Source organism: Pelodiscus sinensis, chromosome 2 (genome assembly GCF_052426305.1).
Source record: "Pelodiscus sinensis isolate ZL-2025 chromosome 2, ASM5242630v1, whole genome shotgun sequence".
In the NCBI taxonomy this organism is placed as follows: Eukaryota; Metazoa; Chordata; order Testudines; family Trionychidae; genus Pelodiscus; species Pelodiscus sinensis.
In genome coordinates, this window is record NC_143053.1 from 15630311 (window position 1) to 15655129 (window position 24819).

Sequence of the window (24819 nt, forward strand, 5' to 3'; positions counted from 1 at the left end):
CCAGATCTTCAAAAGGTATTTAGGCACCTAACTCATTGATTTCAAAGAGAGTTAAGTGCCTAAAAACCTGAGGATCCAGACCTATGTGATTTGCCCACAGTTAGACCAAAAGTTGATAGTCTTATGCCTTAACCACAAGGGTATCCTTCCTTTCCAGATGTAGTTTTGCTCAGGGTAAGTCAGTCTCTTCTCTAATGCAAATCTAGGTCAGTCTGGTAATTTGAGAGTTTCAAGCCATTTGCTGGCTTCCTGCCCACCCGCCTTGGCTCCAAGGAGGATGAAAACTGTGCCAGCCTATCCCTGGTACAGATTACTCCGACTCCCTGCTCTGGCTCAGCTATGTGGGTTAGCGCATTGAGGGATAGTGCTTTGACTCCAATCCCTCCCCGCAGCACTTGAGAGGGAAAGCAGCAATCCCAGAGAAGATACTCTCCCCTCTGGATTGGAACCCACCAGGGGTGTGGTGCACAGGATAATCAGACCCACGACCTTTAAACAGTCCTGCTGTTTTTTAGAAATAGCAGGGACTCCCCAGATTATTCCAGACTAGGAGACAGAACACATCCAACACCAGCTGATGCTGGAGCACAGCTCTCCTTATCTACTGCATCGGGATCCAATCCTGCTCAGCCAGAGCGCTCCCTTTGCTTTCCATGGCACAGGATCGGTTCCACGGCTGGCTGCTCTATCTTACCGGAACTGGCCATCTTCCAAGCACTGGGGGACATAGACTTCTCCTTCCGAAAAGGCCTTTTCCCTCTGGAGCTCACATGGACGGAGAGGCTGGGACTCAGCCTGGTACTCTGCACGTAATAAACATATAAGATTACTCCAGCTTCCTCTTAGATCCTGAGCCTGGCTCAGCATTGTACCGCACATCATAGTTTGCACTGTCGTTTTGAGTCTGGTTTTAAACACCATACTGGGGCTTCCCCTACTTTGGTAAGATTATTCCACCATCTAATGGACACCACTGTGAGGAGATGGTACTAGATATTGGGTATTCCCAACTCCTAATGATCAAAAATCATGAGCTAGTCCTCCCCTCCTCCTCCTTTTCAAAAAAACAAATCATGAAATTATCTTAAAACAATTCATTTTAAGAAATAAGCCATTGGGAATTGTGTTTGCATGATGGCTGCCCTCTTGGCCAACACACCGAGAATGGAACCCTGGGCCACCAGAGCTAAACATCATGAGCAGCTACAGTTTGACCAAAAGAACCAAGCCTCTAGGACAGGGGTTCTCAAACTTCATCGCACCACAACCTCCTTCTGACAACAAGCTTACTACATGATCCCAGGAGGGTAGGGCTGAGACTATGCCCCGCCACCTTGGGTGGAGGGGAGGGGGAGCGAAAGAGCCACAGCCAAAGCTATGGTTGGGGGTGAAGCTTAGGCTCCCACTTCTGGGTCCCAGCAAGTCTGATGCAGGCCCTAGTGGTCTCATTAAAATAGGGTCGCAACCAATATGCCCTCTCATTTTTTCTATACATGTGCAGTATAAATTTTGTTATGTGCACCAAGGCATGTGTGGATGAGTACCACTAGTAGAAACACATGCTACCAGCTGTGGGCACTCTGCTAATCAGCTGGGCAACTTGTGACTTTCTTCTGGGTGGCCATCCAAGTTCTCAGCTTACAAGGAACACTGGTCTTGACCCACTTTGGGGTCTAGATGCAGAGTTTGAGAACTGCTGCTCTGGGACTGAGCACAGTATTAACTCTGGAGATCAGAGTGGGACGGGCAATATACCCACACCAGGGGACTATTTCTTTGCTTTCTGGAGTCATGTTTTTTAATTTCTTTCTATAAGAGTTAGAAACTTTTCAAAAAATAAATCATGCAAGTTGAGATTCTGGTGTATTCACATTCAAGCACCAGATATCACAAGCCGGGTCATAACGGTTAATCAATACAAATAACTACGGTGCCTAAATTTGGAAGCATCCTCCAAGATCTTCTGTTATTTCCCTCCTGCCTCATTTCTTTTCACACAAGCATCTGTGTTGGCCAATCAGTCCTTCCAGCAGGACTGAGTCAGTGGCACATATTTTTGGTATGTAAGATCAGGCCCATTTCATGGTGTAGTGCCCAGTGAAATGAGGCCCTGATCAAATTCTGAGCTTGTTGATGCCATAACACAAGTAATAATCATGAAGAATCAGTGGAAGGGTCTCAGGCAGTGGCAAGCGTACAAATAAGAGACAAGAACGAACATAAATCAACTTACCAAATATATTGGCTGACGCTACGCTAATAAAGCCAAAAAGGGAGCTGAGAAGTACGGGGCCCATCTTTCGATGCAAGAGCGATGATCCCTTTCTAGGATCAAGACCCTGCACACTGCACCAGCCCCTGCCAGCCTTTTATAGCAGCCGTTGTTTGAACAGATTCACTTATGAGTTGGTAGACTGGGCACTGAATTGGGTGACTGACGCAGGTTGAGTTTCTAAAAAAATCAGGAGGGTCTCATTCACCTGGAACGGCCCCAGTCGATGTTTTCATCTCCGCTCCAGAGAGCACTTGTACACCCAGTCACCTGAAAGAAGAATGAGCAAGACAAACATCCTACATACAATGGAGGAGACTGGAGGACTTAATTTAACCAGTGCGCAAATTAATTAAAGCAGAAAGGATCTAGAATTTACTAGAAGGGAGATCAGACTGTCATCTGCTACATATTGTCTGCATCTGAATTAAATCATGTAGGCTAGGACCAACTCAAATATATGGATGGTATTAAGCATGTTGCTGGCTGGCAACATGTGATAAATGTTGCAGTGCAGCAAGGGATAATATTTTCAAGTAAGAATGACAATCGTTTGGTGCCAGGCCTTCTTTTTGGAGGCTACGTCTACACTGTGGATTTTTTGCAGAAGAGGAAATGTAAATAGAGCGCTCATTCACCTATCTCGTGTTCTCATTTGCATATCTTCTTCCGATCCATTTTCGCGGAAGAGGTTTTTGCGATAAAAAGCCCTGTGCAGACGTGGCCATTTGTCAGAAAAAAAACCTTTTGCACAAGAGCTTGTAAACCTCATTTTTGAGGAATAAAGGATCTTGAACAAAAGGTTTTTTTTCTGACAAATGGCCCCATCTACAGAGGGCTTTTTATAGCAAAAACCTCTTCCGCAAAAAGGATCAGAAGATATGCAAATGAGTGCTCAATTTGCATTTCCTCTTTCTCAAAAGACCCGCAGTGTAGATATAGCTGGACTATATTTGCATGTGTCTTCTCAAAATGGTTCAGTGTCAGTACATTCACTGACTGATCTGCCTCTGAAACACGCAACACACATTACCAACACGCTCTGTTGTGTGATTACATTTATATAACTAAAGCTAAGCCGCTCTTTGTCTGCCTTACCTAGTTAGAACATGAGCTCTCTGCAGCAGGGACTGTTCTTATGTATGACTAACAGCACTTAGCTTTGTGGGGTCCACTGGGAGTCAGCCCCCCCGGCATTGTTGCAATACAAACAACACAGAATCAGGTTACCCGGCTTCTACCCTTCCACAGCCACATGCTTGCTGTGTGACCTTGGGAAAGTCACTTACCTTCTATGTTGCCTCAGTTTTGTTATCTATAAAATAGGAATAATACTTTGCTACTTCACATGGATGACACAAGGCCTTACTTATGAATACTTGGGAAATATTATGAGATCCTGGCACTGAAATCCTTCTAATGAATAAATCATGGTAATTTAAATCTAAGGACTTGCCTGCATCATTGACACAGTCTTACTTGTCTGTTGGGAAATGTCTGAGCAGCACTGACTTAGGAGATCAAAGGCAGCTGGGCTCAATCAATATCAGGAGGAGAGGAATTAAGTGATAAACAAGCAAGGAAGCAATCGTGTTGTGAGAGGAGATTTGAAAAGTGAGAGAGAAAGATGGCACAGCAAAAAAGAGGCGTGGAAAGATGCAGAGGAGAAGGCTCTTTCACTCTTAAGGGTCTCAGAGGTGTAGGAATGTTAGTCTGTAACTTTAAAAATGGGTAGCCCTTTGGCACTTTAGAGACTATGAGGTTTTGTGGGCAAAATCCACGACTTCAGCATAGTGGTATAAAACAATTAAAAGGAACCCATCGCTAACAGAAGAAGGAATAAGGAGGAAAGGAGAAAGGCCAGGCTACAGATGGTTTTAAAAGCAAGAAATGTAATTTTGAAAGGGACTGTGAAATGACTGAAGGGGGGTCGGGATGGTGAAGACATTTCCTGGATGGACAGGGGAATTACCACAGGAACTGAGAGCTTGTGGATTTTGGTGGTTCTATTATCTGGCAGAAACCCCAGCAGCTCTTGGCCCTTGGGAGCGGAAAGCTATGTAGAAGTCAACTACAGCACATACTTAGCTGAATCATCCAGCCAGTCATTTGCACTTCTTGAGGTGGATTTGATTTTCAAATGGAGCCATTCAGGTAGATTTTACAGGATCACTGATACCGCTAGTCCATTTAGTTCCTCAAAACACCCGCTGGATCATCCCAGTTCAGCCACGATGGAGACATAAACCCTTTCAGGGAGAACTGACTTGTTGAGTGCAGGCACTCAGCACCACTTGAGCAGAGCTAGATTTGCGTCAAAGCCCAGACATGAATCTTCTTACAGGCACATTAAATGGGATGCAACAGCTTGCTGGGGTCAGGGAAAGTAGTTCACTGAGCAGTTTGCACAATCCACATTCTTAAAAAAACAAAACAAAACAAACAAACACACCCTGAAGTCTATGGCCAGCCTGAAATTCAAAACAAATGAACTCCAGCCAATAACATGATTTAAAATGGAGACAGGTTGGATTGGTCCACACTATTGTCATCCCCTCAGCTGTCTATAGATGGAATTTCCTTTAACTTCGTTAGAAATGGTTGGGGGGCAGGGCCTGGGTCTCTGTTCACTAGATCATATTGGCAGACGTCATTCCATCCAGTAATTATTTAAAGGCCATTGAATTATTACTGGAAATAGTTTCTTAGACTTCCTATAACAATTTGCACTGACGACAAATATAGCTGCTCTTGGTGTCTCGGCTATGAGCTTTTTTGGGCAATCTCTACTGAGGCTGAGGAAGAAAGGTAATGGAAGGTGCATAGATGACTTACTAAAGCCATGAAAACTTTAGGAAAAATGACTTGATTTTCAGCACAGCCATAAGTCTCCACATATGCAGGGACAATTCTGCATGCAGTTCCCTAGCACAAACACATCTGTGCAGCTGTGATGGGGTTTGCAAACACAAAACTCCTTTGGTTAAAAGGCCTCTGTGCATGAAAACGTTACCACTGGTGCCTGCAGGTGTTTGGCTGTACATCAGCACTCTACAAAATGAGGCCTCAATTTGATTACCAGAGCCAAAGAAAATGGGGGACTCCAGTGTAGCTTACGGAGAACTTTTGGGCTGGCAGTTTCCAACAGCCAACATTGTCAAATGGCTATTTAAAAAAAAAAACAACCATTGTTTTCCCAAGTCATTCCAGGAGGCATACCTGGGTGGTCGACAAATGCCTTTGATGTCGACACCCGCGCGTCCAGACTACCGCGCTGAGCCGACAAACAGCTGATCGGCTCAGCGCGGCAGCCATGTAAATTTAAACAAAGCGGCGATTATTTAAATCGCCGCTTCATTTTCCTTTGCCTGGTAGCCTAATCTACATGCCTCTGGCGACAGAGGCATGTAGTCTAGACGTACCCTAAGAGCCAGGTGGCTGTAAACAAACTTTATGGAACCACACGTAACTTGGCCACAGCCATGGTAATCTTACCAGACCACAGATGCTGCCGGACCAGAGTGTGCCAGACTAGAGAGGTTCAACCTGTATATTGTATAATGTAATACTCATTTAAAAGGCAATTAAAATTAAACATGAAACATTGGAAACAATAGTAGCATCTCTAACGTCCATTTTACAGCAAACTTGGAGAGACCACTTCTTACAAGCGACCACTTTTGCTAGCTTCCATGATTGGTTGCTCTGGGAGTTACCTCAAGAGATAAAATCTTGTGTGCCACAGGCAGAGAACCGGAGAGACCACTGTGCACGTATGTGCAAGGCCCTTGAAAAAGCTGGGAATTTAGATTTATTAAGGTGATCTTAGCAACTAACCTACGTACCATTCTAGAGAGGAAGATGAAAAAAACACCAAAAGGTCCCTGCCAGTCTGACCTTCACAACAGCACATAGGGCAATCAGTTAGTTCATGTGACCATGAACCACATCTCCAGCCTGAACCATCTTTGCTGTTTCAAAGGACAGAGCTAGAGAGAATGGTTTTTCTTCCCTATATCCATTTGGTGACCCTGTGCAGTTTTTCAGATAGCTAAAAGATTCATACAGTGGCAATTACAAAAGTTAAATGTATAGAACTGTGTGCATTCACCCACGGGTATGAGTGGAAAGGTAAAAGGAGGAATCACTGCAGTTTCAACCCAAATGGTCGTATATTAAGGAGACAGTCCAGACCTAATGAAGCAGATGCACCTCCATTCATTTCAACAATGTTGCAGCTGCTTACAGTAGATCCAAATCTTTCAGATTAGAAAGACAACTTCCTTTGAAGGTACCTTCACCTGTTGTATAGTTATTTATATCTACCTCATGCGGGATCTAGTACAGAGACTGTCTTATGGTGTCTACTATAACAGAGACCTGATCTGGGTCTGCAAGGTGCTACAACAATGTAAAGAATTAATAGCAGATTGAAGTACGTTGGGTATCGACACGATATATATGAGAGTAAACTATAAAATTATTTAGAGAAGAGTTGCCTGCACAAGTCAGATCTCAGCCATGTTTCTGAAATACCAAATGCCTCTAGAAATTGTATTGCAAAACCAAACTTCTAAAATTAAAAATACCAAAGTAAAATAGTTTAGCAGTAGAACAAAGGCCAGTGACAACTTGTCTCCCATTTACTGAGTATGCCTGAAAGTAATCAGAGCTGTCGCAGCTGTGTCAGTCCCAGGATTTTAGAGAAACAATGTGGATGAGATGATGTTTTTCTTGGTCCAACTTCTGTTGGTGAGGGACAGCTTTTTAGCGCACCTCTAGCTATTTCTACCACACCTCACCGGAAATCTTACAGGATATCTTTAAACTACAACTCATACTTGATCTGGAAATAAATCTTTCCTGAACCCCTCTTTTTTGGCTTGCAAACCATCCCAACATCCTCCTCAGGCTCATCAGAAGAAAACTTCCCACTAACTAGGACACAAACACACCATAGTAGACGTATCTCCATAGCTACTGAAATAATCAACACTTCCCACAATGCACATTTCAAAGTCCATGGGTCCTACACATTTCTATCACAACAGGAGATGTATCTAATCCAATGCCCTAAATACCCAAGTAACTATGTGGGTGAAACCTTTCAAGAGCATAGTGATTGTCTGAACTCACATAGGAAAATAATTAAAAAAAGAGAGAAAAATGCCAATTCTGTAGCGAACACTTTTCACAAAGTGATCACTCTATATCCCACCTATCAGTCTTCATCCTCAAAGGAAATCTGCACAACGCTCAAAAGGCAAACTTGGGAGTTTAAGTTCATAATTACACTAGACCCCAGAAATCATGTTTTTAATAAAGACACTGATTTGTGGTTTATTACAACAACTTGCAACCCACTAGCCACTTTAGTCTTATGTGCATTTTAGTCTTACTTTCAGTGCTAATAGGCCATTTCACCTTGAATGGTCCCGTAGAATGTGCGTTACATATTTGTTAAACCATCTGTTTAGTGTCCTATGGCACTTGAAAGACATAAAAAAATAACATGGTATCATGAGCTTTCATGAGCAAAACCCATTTCTTCAGATGAGCATGGGTGAAGGAAAAAAGGGGGAATATCATAATTATAACAGAAAAAGAAGGAAGAAGGAAAAAATGTACCTGCCAATAGTAGTGCAGGTACTAATGTGGCTGACTGAGTGGCTGGAAGTGTCCCATACTTAGCTTTTGACGTCAATGAAGGGTTAAATGTAAGAAAGACTGGTTTTATAATGGGCCACCCAGTTAATGTCTTTCTTAAGCTGGAGGGAAAGTGTCAAATTTGCATATGAAGGTCAATTCCACACACACACTCTCTAGTTGGCTTGTGAAATCCTTTTGCAGAAGAATGGGAACTTCTATATCCATTAATGAGTACCCAAAGAGGTAAAAAGTTCCCCTACAGGTTTATGTGCATTATCATTTCTGATATCTGACATGTCTATTTATCCTTTTTTGGTCAATATACATGCATTGCTGGCACATACCACTTTAGAGGATGTGCAGTTATATCAGACTCTGATGTTGTGGCTTATGTGCTTATGGCCTGTGATGGTGTCGCTTGTATAGATGTGTGGACAGAGTGGGCAATGGGGTTTATTGCAAGGGTAGGTTCCTAGATGAATCTGTCTGAGGTGTGATGTGTGGCTGCTAGAAAGAATTTGTTTCAGGTTAGAGGGTTATCTGTAAGTAAGGATTAGCCTGTCTCCCAAGGCCTATGAGAGTGAGGGATCATTTTCTAGGACAGGTTGCAGATTGTCAATGATACGCTGAAGGGATTTAAGCTGGGGGTTATAGGTGGTGTTCTGTTATTTTCCTTGTTGGGCCTTTTTTATATTATTTAGATGTAACACTCTGAATACCATTCCCAGGCCTGAGGACTTAAATCTTGCCTAACAGTAGTCTGATAAAAGATATTATCTCACCCCCTTATCGCTCTGAATGTGATCAATGAATTAGGAGTACATAAAAACTAGCTGACAGGCTTTATACAATTAAGGCACAGGTCCCTAACGCTCCAGAGTATATAAAGCATTGATCAGCTTGTAGAAACTGTTAGTTCACCAAAATGGAGCCCAGGCACTTAACCAATCTCAATAGGCCTTTATTGTGAGTATATTAGAATGCAATCAACATTATTGCTATTATAAAACAAACCATAAAAGAAAATACCTTGCTTCTCTCACGGAAGAAGTTAAGCAGTTCAGGGCTGCCTCTCTCACACTTTTCAGTGACAATGCATTGAGAGGCATTAACTGAATGGAGACAGTTGTGAGCAAGTCTAAAAAAGACTGAATAGCTGTTTAAAGCAAATTTAAGTGATCAGACTAGATTTTAGTTAATCAACCAGTCCCTAGAAAAATGCTAACTATATATTGCTGACAGCATCCCAAACACAGATACACACTGTCTTAATTAGATGGCATGTTTGGAAGTTCATTATATTCATGTTTTCTGCAATATTTCACATTTTTCCAGTAGTATGAGTTGCCCATGCTGGTGCAGAATGTCTCCGACAGACACTCTTTTATTTATTCTAGTGTATTTTCACCATTGTCAAGTGCTCCATACCTGTTCTCCAAATACAACAAAATACACACAGTGTACATAATGCTTATTGCTAATGACAGATCCCTTCCTCTAATCCTTGGTACACCACATGGCATAACAAATTTTAAAATATACATGAAAGCACTGCAACAAAAATCACCCTTGTTAAAAACTAAATCCATTACACAGTGACTCAATACAAAAGAAAAAAGTATAGTAAAATACATGATCAATGGTCAACTCCAAAATAAGAATTAAAAAAAAAACCTGTTGACTTTAACAAGTGCTTTCTAAAAGTAGGGAGCATGTCCTGAAAGATTTCACAAGGCATACAGTGGGAGAGTGGCAGAAAAGAGGTTCCATGACTGGGATTATTTTTAGTAAAGTGACATTTAGGTCACAGGTTTCTGTCCATTTTTATTGCCTGTGACCTATCGTGGCTTTTATTAAAACCAAACATAACAAAATCATCACCTTATCCATCACATGAAAAGAAGTTGACAATGGAATGCTGGGGTGAAGAATGCAACCTTGGATGCAACCATTTAGTCAAAAGACCACAGCAAAGGTACATTGTGGTGTGAGGGTAGGATCGCCACACCCATCAGGACCTGCAATAAAGTTAATTCTGCCCATTATTTCTTGTTATTTAGTCTCTATTTTCAACCGTCTTTAACCATAAAGATTGAAATTTGCCATGATCTGGGTTCTGTTTTCCTCAGTTTGATTATAAAAAAAGTTCACTAAAATAGTTGTTTCTGAGAACAAGGCCACATGAAAAGATGTTTTAACTCACAATAAAAAAAAAAATCTCGGCAATTTAGTTCTGAAGCACCAGAGCCTCTGAAAGTCACCCTGTCTGTGCATGTACTCAGCCTAAGTTTATTAGACACAAATATCTGAAAATTGTGCATACTCTACCTCCACAGAGCTCACTGAGCATGCTCCAGCCCAGGGGTGGAGCGGGACTTCCCTTGCAATTGCCTCCAGCCTCTCCTTTACCAGTGGGACCCCAGAACAAAGCATGGAAACCTCTCCAGTATTTTTAAATGGCTTCCTAGGTAACACCCAGGCAGCAGGGTGATGACAGACTAAACTGGACTGTAGAGGCTGAGGAGCAGAAGAGTTGCAGGGGCAAGCGGAGGGGAAACAGGTGTAAGCTAGAGGACAGACAGGAGCAACAGATGGCAGGAATAAGCTGAAGCACAAACAAGGCAACAAGTGGACATGTTAGCTGGGAAGTGGGTGGAAATGGCAAAGCGTCTATCCACTTGAGAATGCTCCCCTTTAAAATGTAAAGAAGAACACAGGGACCTTGAGTCCCAACATTCGTGATCTAGCAAATACCCTTGCAACCCACTGGCAGCTTCCTTAGTGGACCAGCCAGAGAGGATAAGAGCCAACTACTATTACTAGTTACTCCATCAGCTCAGATAGCAGAAGTTTGTTGTAGAGGTAAAGGTTCTCCAACACACCTAAGTAGTGCACATGTGAGAGGTTCCAACACTGCTGAGCAGCCATGATTGTCACAGGATGGCTCCACATGACAGATATCCTTGTTTTTTTTTAATTTCATTTGCTTTTTAACTAAAAAATTTAAAGTAAAAAAAAAAAAACCATTAAAAGAACACTGTGAAACATTCCAAAGACAAACACCCTGAAGTTAGGAAATGCCAGAATTAAGCTTGCGCAACCTTAATTTGTCCCCTTTGTGCATATATGCATTGTGATATAGAATTTAGTTATAACATCACATACTATTTTTCCATAGCACCTCTACCAGATTCAGTGCACAGTATAGATGAGGGGGGTAGCCATGTTGGTCAGTAACTTTAAAAATGAGCAGTCCTGTGGCACTTTGTCATGAGCTTTCATGGGCAAAACCCACTTTTTCAGATGAGAGGAGTGCAGATGGTGCTTTAGGAACAAATCAGAACTGTGTAGTGAATAAGGCTGTTGTTTGTAAGATGCCTGCCTTGTTTATTGAAGAAGCTGAAAGGCGTATGGTGAATGAGGCAAAAGAGGGCAGACGAGAAAGTCTTATGATTAAGACAATTGAATGATATTCTGAGAAATGGAATCTATCCCAGCTTTTGCTTATTTAAATCTGAAACCATATGGTACTATTTTAAATATACCATATATTTCATACAAAAAACTACTGTAAAAGTGTAGCCCTTGGCTACACTAGTGATAACCTCCTAGCATCTGTATATGAGACCACCTCCATGCCCTCAGCTCATACAACATATACCTTTTAGGGATAATAGTCTCACAACTCACTGTAACTTTGCTGTGATGGGCCCAAAGCATGGAACCTCCAACCCACAACTTGAAATCTCAGTCCATCTCTCCCTTCATTACATTTACAATTATATGGTATCACACACATGCATACACACATTTTATCACACAGCACCAGTATGTACTGTGTATATTATGTAAATACCATATACTTTATTTCAAACTGTATATGAAGATTTACATTACACAGTACACACAGTACCACATTTAAGGATATGCAACAAGTGAATAATAGATAACAGTATCTTTGCATATCCAAAGAGTAAGTAGATCACTTTCAACAGCTGTTAATAGTGTGAAATATATCTTAAGTAGTCATTTAAGCATCAAATTATACTGTATAAAACATCAGGGTATTTAAACATAGTAGTGGTTGTCATAAAAAAGTCAACATTCCTTAACAGATTCCTCAGTTACTATATTTCCTCTTTACTTTATGATGGAGGTGCTAATCCCTGCTATATAAATTAAGCTTGAGCTGAGTTTTGCAATTAATACAGAGCTGTAGTATCTCCAATACAAGGGTATGGTAACTGCTGTTGAAGAGACCTTTTAAATAGCTATCATTCTATCACTGATGTTGACACATTTGCTTTAGAGTTAAAATATTAATAGCATTAACTTACTTTAGACATGACAGATCAGAGACTTGAGTGTAGCCATTTTTCAATAAGCACCCAGGCATGCTACCTTCTCTCTCAATAATGGTTTTATGATGCAAGGTCAAAGCACTAGTTTCAACATCTTTTGTACACAATCCATCTTTGGCACATTTTTTCTACTGTCTGAATCCTCAACAGGCATTCAAAAAACTTGTATTGTCTGTACATTATTTTAATTACTTTTATACATTTCTGTATAGGATAGGAAAAAAAATGGAAAATGTAGAGTATGCAGAATAGTTTTAATAAACAGTTTTACATACAGTACCTTACATATAGAACAGTGTGTTTGCAAATTTAAATAATTTTTGAATGTACAGTGGCTTGTACTCTTATCAAAAGGTAAATTCAAGTTTACTGTCTATCGGTTCTAAAATGCATTTATACAGAAAACTAGAACTGATAAACAGTTGTGAGGCATAAAGTGTTCAAGTATCTTATGTCATCAATTAAATAGCCTCTTTTTAACAGTCATATTTTACAAATTCCAAAACCTGTACATACATTATTTTCAATTTTATAAACTGCTTGTTAAAAGGTAACATTTCATGTTAACCATGAGTTCTTATAGTCTATAGTAATAAAACTAGACATGTGTAGATATAAATATGTATATAGTATGTACATATGAATGTGTGTGTATATATACACATATACCTACACATACGTATGTAGCACTGGGTGCAGTGACAATTTATATAAGCACAGGCCAAGAGAAGGGCCTGAACTCAAAATCCAGCAAGAACTAACAGAGCAACTAGGTTGCCTTTGGTTTCATGATGTTTTATTCACTTATGACTGAAGCTAAAAGTTTTTATAAAAACATCCTAAGTAATGCATCTTTGTGATATTCAATTTAGTGGTTTAGTAATTCACAGCCACAAACAATTTTGCTGCTCTTGCCATTCCTCATCCCAGCTGAGGTTGGTAAAGATTCAGAGGGCTAACACCAAGCTGAGCTACCCAGGACAAAAAAAGTACTTTGAATCCTGAATACTGAAATAGAACGTAAAAAAATATAAACTAGATACAATTTTGGATGGATTGCTGGCACCAGGTAGAACTTCGAAAAAAAAAAACCTCATGTATTTCACTATCTTCACACTCTCATCCCAGTGGTTTTAGTATTATTTGGCACATTTGACCACTGTTTGCCACTTACAATGTGAAAAGAGCCTAAGGGTTCTGTAATGAGGATTTTTATTTAAAAAATATTTAGACACACACCACCACATCCTGTTTCTTTCAAAAGTGAAGCTAGCATTTTCATTTTCCTGAACAACACTAATTAGACCAAAAAAAAAAAGTTCTCGGGCTGGGAAAGATTAGTTACCTTCCTAAACTTTGGGGGTGGACCAACTGTAGAGAGGATATGGATCTCTCCTTGTCTCCCTAACAAAGGGAGAAGAAATAATTATGAATGAGTATTTTTCCCCATTTAATTTGTTTTTTGCCCACTAACATTTGTCAGTTTGGTTCTATCTGCTACTAACTATAAAATTATACCACTTTCCATCGAAGAGATTTCTTGAACATTCTTGTATGACCCAAAGGAGAAATTCTGCCACTTCACATGCCTTATTTATCATATGTTAGATCATATAAATGTTCCTCAGTATGTGACATTGTAATCTGTATTTTGGACACAGAGTATTTCGATTTTCAATGTCAGTTTAGTTTCCTTATGCTAGATTTCCTTTCTCTTCTCCAAAGCTTCAGGCTAAAAACATAATCAGTACAGAACCAAATGTTCAGCTTTTTTGCTGTCTTCCTGCCAGTTTTGTGGCTAATTAAAAAATTCACTGTAGAGAGCCTATTTTCATTCCTTTATTCTTCCTTTTGTCATACAGAGCAGAGCGTGGCTATTTGCTGTACTTTCCCCATGTCAATTAAGAGCTGTTTGATACGTCGCTTGAGTTGAGGCAGTCTTGCAAGGGGATCTGGTGGTTCCAGCTCTCCAGTGAAGTCAAGCCAGCTTTCTAAAACTACATTGAGAAAAATATAAAAGAATGGTTTGATTAGAAAGGGATCTTTGGAAAAGAGTGCACAACCCTCCAAAGGTAGGTGTGTTGAAATGCAGTGAGGGCCATATCCAAGTGCTATTGAAGTCAGTGACAAAATACTTGAGGACATCAACTTGACTAGGATTTGGTCCTAACTTGTCAACCCAAATTTAAATGGCATTGTGCCCTATCCAAACCCATGCATCCCAGGTGCGTGACTGTGAACAACACACTTCAGAACATTTCATGGCCAAACTCAATGCCCAAATGAAAAGCAGCTTATCAAAAAAATTCAGACTATCTACACTATTTATTGCTAGATATTCTGTATTTTGATTTTCAGGCCCACACTAGTGTTCCCACTACACTGCGCAGCAGCACAGCTTCACAGGTGATTATTCAGCACCGCCCAGTCAGAGACTCAGGACGCTGTGCATGGAGCTGACTGCCTGGGCAGGGCTGATTAATCACGTGTGAACTTGTGCTGTCACAAAACTTAGAGGGAACACTGGCCGACACCCAAATGCTTCCAAACCTACTTCTTCCATATTCTATTGGACATGGACTAGCACCTAGCCTTGTAAATGCTATCAACTAAGACACGGATTTTAAAAAGGGGAATCCAAACTTTGCCCAAAAGGGGGTAGCATTAGCAACTTGCCAAGCCTGAGGGCAATAGTAATCTGCATGAAATGGAGCATGCCTCTGCTATATGCATCTTTAATATAAAGGTACAACAAAGAGATACTCAGAAGGGTATATTTAAATGAAGATCTATTATTCTGAATAGGCATATCAATCAGTGCTCCATGGGCATTTTTATTCTTCTAAGCATGTTAAAATGGTCTCACTTATTCATCTTTCCAATTGCCTTGACTAAATTCTAGTAATAAAAGGTACATTAGGACAAATTACTCCCATAGACAACAACATATTGATGATAAACATAAAAAGAAGAGACTCCAGCTCACTGTCTCATTTGTCATGGTTCTGGAGTAGCAAAAACTCAGTAGGCATAAAATGCTATGAATACTTTTGTCGCTAATTTTAATGCATCACTAAAAAAAAACAAAAACCAGGGAGCAGGTGATATAAGGTGGTTTCATTTTTACCCAGCCACTTACAAAGTGGAATCACACTAACTTCAGAGTGACGGCAAAAGTCAACTCCCATTTTTCTAGAAACATTATCAATGTGAACGCAGTCTGATTGTAAACAGTCCATCAGAGCTAACACTATTTTGTGTTAATAAAAATAATTAAGGACTAAAATAACTACACTTTGTCCAAACTCTCTTCATTTGTGAAGTGAATCTCTTAATTGAACGGTTACACAATAACAGAATATAATTTATTTAAATGTTTTTGATGTTTTCCATATAGGCTCAGAGCACAAGGCTTCAGACCCCACTGCTGCCTTCGGAGCTCGGGAAGGGGCTTCTGACCCCTTGCTGCCAATGCCTCCCTCCCCACCCGGAGGGGAAGGTTACTCACCTTGTGCAGTAACTGAGGTTCTTTGAGATGGTTGTTCCAGTGGGTGCTCCACCTTAAGGTGCACCAGTGCCACTATACTACTGGTCAGAGACTTTTGAAAGCAGTGCCCCGCCCCCTGCGTTGGCTGTGCATGCACAACACTGGTGCGTGATGCTTGAAATGGCCATCCCATGCACATGACCAGCCGCCGCCTCAGTTCCTTCTCTGACCTGGATATAGTTGAGTCCAAAGCCAAGGAGAGGAGAGTGGGTGGTGGAGCACCTCTGGGGACAACCATCTCAAAGAACTCCAGTTACTGCACAAGATGAGTAACTTTTCCTTTTTCTTCAAGGGAAAGACCCCGTGGGTGCTCCACCTTAAGATGACTACAAAGGAGTATTCATGCTTGGTGGTGGGCGCTTTGATAGTGTTGACTCGGTAACTGTGAATATAGTCTGGCTGAAACACATGTCTGTGTCTGCAAACGACTGGATGGCATAGTGCTGCGTGAATGTGTGGGCTGAGGCCCATGTGGCAGCTTTGCAAACGTCTTCTGTTGGTATGCCTCAGGAAGGCTGTTGTCGCTGCCACTGCTCTCGTGGAATGAGCACATATGGTTGCCAGGGGCTCCTTCTGGGATATATTGTAGGCTAAATGTATGCAACCCGAGATCCATTTAGATAGTCTTTATTTGAATATAGGAAACCCCTTTGCTCTCTGCAGATGACACAAAGAGTCGTGGAGATTTTCGAAAGGGCTCTGTACATTGTAAGTAAAAGGCTACTGTCCTGTGGATGTCTAGGGTGCGTAGTGCCCTTTCTCTGTTGTCCTTATGAGGTTTAGGAAAGAAGACGGGTAAGTATATGGGTTTATTGCAGTGAAAAGTGATAAGTACTTTTGGGAGAAATTTAGGCTGTCCTTATGAAATGTCGTGTATGGTGGGTCCACCACTAATGCTTCGAGCTCCCCAACTCTTCTTGCAGAGGTAATTGCAGCTAGAAAGGCGACTTTCATTGATAGGTATAGAAGGGAGCATGTAGCCAGTTGAATTGAGTTTAGTGATAATCCTAAATTGTGTAGTTCCAGTAAGTGAGTGCTTTTGGAACTCCCATCTCTGATGGGACGCAGTTCTGTTTTGAGCACCATGAGAACATATGCCTTTTTTGTTTGTATGTTTTTCTGGTTGCAGGTCTGCAACAGTTCACAAGAATGTATCGTATTTCCTGAGGGTACTTCATTTCTGCAGATGTTGGCCAATTAGCATCCACACATGAAGATGGAGTTTGTGGACGTCAGTGTGGTGTATCTGCCCATCTTGCTGTGAAAGCAGAGATCGGACTGGTGGGAGGCAATACTTTGGACATACACTTATCTGTACCAGGTAAGGGTACCAGGTCTGCCTGGGCCAGTTTGGGGCTTCAAGTATAACGCTGGCTCTGTCCTGCTTGATTTTCAAGATGATGACTGGATCAGTGGAAAAGTGTATAGACAGGTGCTTCCCATTTTATGCTGACTGCATCCCCCAAAGATTGGGGCTCCACACCCACTCTGGAGCAGTAATATGGGCACCTCTTGTTTTAGGGGTGGCAAAGAGGTCCACTATGGGAAAACCCAACTTCTGAAATAGATGGTTCGGTTTGGTGGGATTGATCTCCCACTCGTGTTTCTGTGCAAAATTTCTGCTGAAGCAATCCGCAAAGACGTTGCCCTTGCCTGGGAGGTAGGTTGCAATAAGTGTTACATTCCTCAGGATGCATCATTCCCACCATTGCACCGCTTCGTAACACAGAATCATAGAACACTAGAACTGGAAGGGACCTTGAGAGGTTATTGAGTCCAGTCCCCTGCCCTCACGTCAAGACCCAGTACTGTCTAGACCATCCCTAACCTGCTCTTAAATATCTCCAGAGATGGAGATTCCACAACATCCCTATACAACTTATTTCAGTATTTCACTACCTGACAGGAAGTTTTTCCTAATGTCCAACCTAACTTCCCTTGCTGCAATTTAACCCTATTACTTCTTGTCCTAACCTCAGAGGCCAAGGAGAACAATTTTTCTTCCTCCTCCTTGTGACACCCATTTAGATACCTAAAAACCTCTATCATGACCCCCCTCAGACTTCTCCTTTCCAAACTAAACAAGCCCAATTCTTTCAGTCGTCCTTCACAGATTATGTTCTCTAGACCTTTAATCATTCTAGTTGCTCCTCTCTGGACCTTCTCCAATTTTTCCACATCTTTCTTGAAATGTGGTGTCCAGAACTGGAAACAATACTCCAATTGAGGCCTAATCAGTGCAGAGTGGAGTGGAAGAATGACTTCTCATGTCTTGCTCACAACACTCCTGTTAATGCATCCTAGAATCATGTTTGCTTTTTTTGCAACAGTGTCACATTGACGACTCATTTAGCATGTAGTCCACTATGAACTCTAGATCCCTTTCTGCCGTACTCCTTCCTAGACAGTCGCTTCCTATTCTGTATGTGTGAGACTGTTCCTTCCTAAGTGGAATAGTTTGCATTTGTCCTTATTAAATTTACATAACTGTAAGATCATGCTCTCCCTTGTCAGTTGATGTAGTACATGGTTGTGACATTGTCCATCACTATCTGAACCGTTTTGTTTTGGATCACTGGTAGAAAATGGATGCATGTGTTGTACTTGAACTCAGGGCAATATACATTTGTGTGTTTGTTGGCCTCCTCCTCGTCCCAAAGGGCCTGAATGACCTGCTTGCCCAAATGGGCTCTCCAACCCATCAGAGAGGCATCTGTTGTGATTGTTAATGTTGCAGGTGGTTGCTGAAACAGGACCCCTTTGCAAGCATTTTGATGCAGTGTCCACCACGTGTGTGTGTGGACTTTATTTTGCTCAGCATGGAAAGGTTGCTGTTTATGTGGTGCACGTGTGGCCTGTATACTGTCCTTAACCAGGCCTGGAGTGGTCTCATGTGTAATCATGGTGTTGCCACGTGTCCCAGTAGTTGTAGGCACCTCCATGCTGTTGTCAATGGGCTGGTCTCTGCTAGGAGTATCAGGTCATTGATGGTTGCGAACCTGTGCGCTGGGAGTAATGCTACTGCTTTTTTTGCAATCCAAGTGTGCTCCTATGAGTTCTATGTTCTGAGTGGGGGGTGAGTATGCACGTTTCCAGATAAGTCTGTAGGCCCAGACTATCGAACAGTTTTCTGGTGGTTGCTACAGCCTGCTCTGTGTCGCGCGCCGTGGGGCCTTTTAGCAAGCAATAGTCTAGGTATGGGAATATGGTGATGCTGCCATTCCTTAGGCGGGCCACCACTACCACCAGTACCTTCAAGACAACCCTTGGGGCTGATGAGAGCCCAAAAGGCAACACTTTGTACTGAAAATGTAGGTCTCCTATCATGAAGCAAAGGAACCTTCTGTGGGCCGGATGTATCGAGATATGAAAATATGCATCCTGAAGGTCGAAGGTACACAGCCAAACTCCCTTTTCCAAGGCAGGAATGATGGTGGCTAGAGTTACCATCTTGAACCATTGATAGCGAACAAACCAACTGAGTCTTCGGAGATCCAGTATCGGTCTCCAACCCCGTTTACTTGGTGGTGAGAAAATAGTGGGACTAGAACCCCTTTCCCTTGTGTGGTGGTGGAACATCTTCTATGGCCCCTAATTATAAGAGGTGTTGTGTCTCTTATGCAAGCACATGCTCGTGAGAGGAGTCCTTGAAAAGGGGCAGGGAGGAGGGTTGGAGGTGGGAGATGGTAATGAATAGTATGCAGTACCACTGATGATCTCCAGCACCCACTTGTTCGTAGTGATGGTTCGTCATACTTGATAAAGTGCAACTAGTCTACTGCCAAATATTATACAGAGTTTGTATTGCTGTCTGACCCTTGACCGGACCTTCACAACACCCGATGGGATGTTGTGGGTTGTTACACAGCTGCCTTGTGGGAGGCTTCTCTGCGCCTGTTCTGCCTTGGTCAGCGTCTGTTGTCGCAGTGTCTTTAACTGAGGTTAAACTGAGTGGATTTATATCTGTGTAAAAAATCTTCCCTGCTTTCTTTTAGTCGCAGGTGCATAGATACCTAGAGTTTTTAGTGTGGCTCATGAGCCTTTCAGCGTATGTAGCGAGGCGTTGGTAGATTCAGCAAACAAATAGTTTCGTACCTTTGAATGGTAGATCTTCAACTATGGACTGGACTTCCCTTGGGAAGCCAGAGAGTTGGAGCCAGAAGCTGCGTCATGACGATTGTTGACACCAGGCATCTTGGAGGCTGCGTCTGCTGAATCTAGAGCAACATGTAGGGCTGTTCAGGAGATTAATGCTCCTTCATTGAAGTTTGCTTTGAATTGCTCTCTTTTATTGTCTGGAAGATCTTCAAAGTAAAATTTGCAAGTTGATCAAATATGTGATGTGTATGCTTTGCAAGGAGGGCTACATAATTCGCAATTCAGAGCTGAAGGCTGGCTGATGGGTAAGCCTTCCGACCCATTAGATCCAGGCGTTTCACAGAATCATAGAAATCAAAGAGCTGGAAGAGACCTCAGGAGGTCATCAAGTCCAGCCCCCTGTCCAAAGCAGGACCAATCCCAATTAAATCAACCCAGCCAGGGTTTTGTCAAGCCGAGACAAACACCTCTAGGGAAGGAGATTCCACCACCTCCCTAGGTAACCCATTCCAGTGTTGCACCACCCTCCTAGTGAAATAGTTTTTCCTAAATATCCAACCTGGACCTTTCCCACCACAACTTGAGACCATTGCTCCTTGTTCTGCCATCCGTCACTACTGTGAACAGCCTTTCTCCATCCTCTTTGGAACCTCCCTTCAGGAAGTTAAAGGTTGGTATCAAATTCCCCGCTCACTCTTCTCTTCTGCAAACTAAACAAACCCAAATCCCCCAGTCTCTCTTCAGAAGTCGTGCACTCCAGCCCCCTAATCATTTTGGTCGCCCTCTGCTGGACCCTCTCAAATGCATCCTTTCTATAGTGTGGGGCCCAGAACTGGACACAATACTCCAGATGTGGTCTCACAAGAGCCGAATAAAGGGGAATAATCACATCTCTGGATCTGCTGGCAATGCTCCTCGTAATGCACCCCAATATGCCATTAGCCTTCTTGGCTACAAGGACACACTGTTGACTCATATCCAGCTTCTCATCCACTGTAATTCCCAGGTCCTTTTCTGGTAAACTGCTACTTAGCCATTCAGTCCCCAGCCTGTAACAATGCTTGGGATTCTTCCGTCCCAAGTGCAAGACTCTGTACTTGTCCTTGTTGAACCTCATCAGATTTCTTTTGGCCCAATCCTCTAATCTGTCCAGGTCACACTCTGGACCCTATCCCTGCTCTCCAGCTTATCTACCTCTCTCCCTAGCTTACAGTCATCGGCAAACTTGCTGAGGGTGCCACGTAATACTTGCAGTCACATCTTCTGCAAGTTGGTGGGATTGTGGCAGGTTTCTGCCATATGGTTTTTGTAGGATTCATGGGAATCTTGAGTTTGGCCTGCTGCAAAGCATGTAGAATACTCATCAGCTTATGTGGGTCTCGGGCACAGATATTTCTAATGTGTCTGCCACACGTTTAAAAAGTTCCTGAAATGACTCTGTCATCAGGTGACGAGGAAGAAAGGTGTATAGGTGGGGGTGAGTTTGATATTCACTCTGTCCCTGTGATGTCAAATTCCTCTTTGTCCTCTGAAAAACAGCACTGATCGGGAGTACTGGGGACCTGAGGCTTGGGTGCCTGTGGCAGCTGCTAGGGTTGCTGCCCTCTATATACCACCCACGGGTCCCAATATGGTCAGTTGTCTGGCACGAGTGGCAGGAACCATTGTGGTTGTTGTCAATGCTGCACTTGCTGCATTGATTTGAGCGACAAAATTCTGTGAGTAAGTATCTGCATAGGTTCATCGTTGCCAACATCACTCCTTATGGACGGTACCAAGGCAGATGTTGTGGAGAAACCGTATCTTGTATCTGAGATGCCATCGGTCCCAAAGAGTGGCGTCCCTGGCACTGACACCATCATTAGTTCAGCTGTGGTGGTAAACTGAGGCAGCGTAGGTGTGGGGGGGGGGAGGGGAGAGGAGGAATATGGGTACCGGCAGGATCTGGATCATCAGTACCGGCACTGTAGGTTGAGCTGGTGCCAGCTGCTAGTAAAGTGCTTTCATGTGCTTCTCGGTGCCAGTGCCAGATGAGCTTGCTTAGCAGAGCTTGGTGCCAGCTCTGATTCCAATCTTGCTGCTTTATGCACTTTCACCCCTGCCAGGATAGAGCTTGCCAGTTTCAGCTCTGAGCTCAACAGGTGAGAGGAAGGTTGGACCTTCTCTTTGGGGTCTTGGCTTTTGTGGGTGCCAGTCCAGTTCCCCATGTGTTTCTCCAGCGCTTTAGCACCATCAGGTGTGGAGACGGATTTTCCATTTGTTCTGTGCTTCCTGGGCAGAGAGTCAGATCCCGACAAACACTGGGACCTCTTTTTGGGCATTTTAGCCCTGTCCTGGTTCCTGGGGCCTAGGCAAGGAGCCTCTTCATTAGAAACCTCCCCATGGGACATAAGTCCGGGGAGGTGAGGTCTTGTCTGGGTCCAAGGACATCCTTGGTGAGTTCTACAGCTGTAGCATTTTAAGATGGGGCTCTCTAGCGTTCCTTGAGCGGCTGATCAATTTCAGGCAATGTGGGTACTGTTCTGAGTGGTGGTCCTGACCTAAGCAAGGGACACACTCAGAGTGTCTGTCTAAAACTGAAACTGACAATTTGCAGGATACACACTTTTTAAATCCGGAGGAGCCAGGCATGTCCCCGGAAGTGTTAAAGTTTAAACCATCTCAGAGAATTGAGACTGGCAGCCTTTACACATGGTGTAGACTGTGGCTTGTGAGTGAGCAAAGAAACTCTCCACTTTTTTGTACTTTTTTTTTTTTGAAAGAAATAATTTCTAACTGACTAATAGTAAAACTAACACCAAATATCTAATTCTACTCTAAACTACTCAAGTCTGTAATGAGGGCAACTGCTCTGCTGCGACCGAAGCTTACGGTGGTCAAAAAGGAACTGAGAAGGCGATTGGCTATGCGCATGGGATGGCTGTTTCAACCGTTGCATGCCAGAGTTCCGCGTGCACAGCCGACCAGGGGGAGGGGTTGCCATCAAAAGTATCTGACCAATAGTACCGTGGCGCTGGCACATTTTAAAAGTGGAACACCCACAGGGACACTCCTTGAAGTAGTATGTGATTAATATGTTAAAAAATTAACACATTAATTTAATTTCAAATTAATTGCAGGTATTAACTGCAATTAATTGACAGCCCTAGTGAAAACTGAATGCATTCATCTCCTACAACACTTAGCTCTACCACATAATCTTTGTTTGAATTTGTTATAAAGGCTGGTCTGCCATCTTAATCCAAGCTATTGCCAATTAGATTTTAAACCAATACACAGAAAACTACAGCTGAAGATGAAAACTTCTTTTCTCCTCCTCAGGTATCTGATTGATACATCTGCCCAAAACAAATACTATCAACTTTATTTCAGGATATGCTGTGGATTAGTGGAGGATTAGTAAGCAAAGCATGGGACCAGGAGCCTGCTAATTAATGGTCTCACTGTGTGGCCTTGGGCAAGCCATGCTGTCAGAATTACTGTTAACATTGCATGTGTAGGCTTGACTTCAGATGCTCTGAATACTCATCACCTCAGTGGGATGTTGCAGATGCACAATAAAAAAAAAAAAAAAAAAAAAAAAATCAGACTCGGTATCCCAGAGCATCCAAAATAAATTTGGGCCTTGATCATTCGTTTAGTCATATATATGACATGTAATGGGAGACTTATTGATTTAATGCTTCGAATGTTCAAAGCTCTACACAGATTGATATGAAGTATTGATATTATTGTAACTACCATCAACTTCCTTTTCAATAAGGTCCATTCTGCTGATGACTTCATTCTGTACATTCTCTATGTGGGTAAGAAGATTTAGCTGCCATTGAAGATGTGAATCCGCTTGTTCTTCGGATCCTTTTTTTTCATTGCAAGCACATATTACATTCCCCTCAGCAGGGTTCTTCTCCATAGGAATAACAAAAAGAAATAAAGTTAGCACTTGATAAATGCTTTATTTTCAACTTACGACTTGGATTCTAGTTTTGATTTCAATACTTAGCACAATGCCTTGAATGAGCAACTTTTTAATTGCATTATTATTTCACAGAAATATAAATATACATAACATTATGCAGTTTAAGAATATTAGTAGAGAGTAAGTGCAATATACATGTCAAACAAATTAGTTTATCTGGCTTCAGGATTACCACAGAGACAAAAAATTCTCTATGTTAATCCTGAAAGAACAGGAGGAAATGTTAAATTCACCAGTTCTTGTACTTAGTTTATTGCAGTACGAGTGGCCCATGTCTCACTACTCTGGTACATAAACTTCTAACTCTTAAACCATGAAGTGCTGAATGCACCAGTGAGCCATTATCCAATACAAGCAAAATTCCAAAATGTATTTGTTTGCAGTCCAAAACAGATCATGTGAAAGTATAAACACAGAATTGTATCTAAAATGCCAAAGTCCACTTATTTAATTTCAAAGTTCAGAGCATACTGACAGATTTAAGACAAAAGTACATTCCTTCTTCATACTGTTGTCATTTGGTGTAATTTTCTACCAAGGAGTATAAAAAGGAGCCACTAATTGTGCGACCAGTAACGACTAGTTATGAGAACCATTCCTGTAAAGTTTCAGGTAATAGCTATTTCCAAAGACAGGATGATACCTGATTTAACAGTTCAATGGGTTGAACTAGTCCCAGCATAGTCTGGCCTGCAATAAGCTCTCCACAGTACTGGCTGCTCTCTTAGCCAGCCAGCCAGCCAGCCAGTCACCTAGTCCACACACCCTGTGCTCCCAAGAGAAACGGACTGCTGCTCTGTCCTGTAATTTCTATTATGGTCTTCCTAGACCCTGATTGGCTGCTTTCCCCCCTGAAGTCACTCTAGTCTGCTTAGAGGACCTGTCTACTGGCTTTTCTGGGACAGGGTATAGG

At 42.2% G+C, this 24819-nt stretch overlaps 2 protein-coding genes across 17 annotated transcripts in view; both read right to left on the reverse strand.

The window, feature by feature from the left end:
* Positions 1-2983, reverse strand: part of TG (thyroglobulin) — a 191930-nt gene extending 188947 nt beyond the window's left edge. The window contains exons 1-2 of one of the 2 annotated variants that reach the window (XM_075920103.2): positions 2234-2983; positions 695-803 (exon numbers count right to left, since the gene is read on the reverse strand). In XM_075920103.2, the coding sequence (XP_075776218.2) occupies positions 695-803; positions 2234-2297 (173 nt within the window). In that variant the 5' untranslated portion in view covers positions 2298-2983. Of the gene's footprint in view, positions 1-694; positions 1396-2233 lie in introns of those variants that run through there. The other variant, XM_075920102.2, reaches the window with a different exon arrangement.
* Positions 2984-8866: 5883 nt separating this feature from the next.
* PHF20L1 (PHD finger protein 20 like 1) overlaps positions 8867-24819 on the reverse strand; it is a 97412-nt gene continuing 81459 nt past the window's right edge. For 11 of the 15 annotated variants that reach the window (XM_025184904.3, XM_075920114.2, XM_075920115.2 and 8 more), the window contains 2 exons: positions 23669-23834; positions 8867-14279 (listed from right to left, as the gene is read on the reverse strand). In XM_025184904.3, coding sequence (XP_025040689.1) covers positions 14137-14279; positions 23669-23834 — 309 coding nt within the window. In that variant the 3' untranslated portion in view covers positions 8867-14136. The remainder of the gene's footprint in view (positions 14280-23668; positions 23835-24819) is intronic. The other 4 variants (XM_075920108.2, XM_075920105.2, XM_075920113.2 and 1 more) reach the window with 1 other exon arrangement.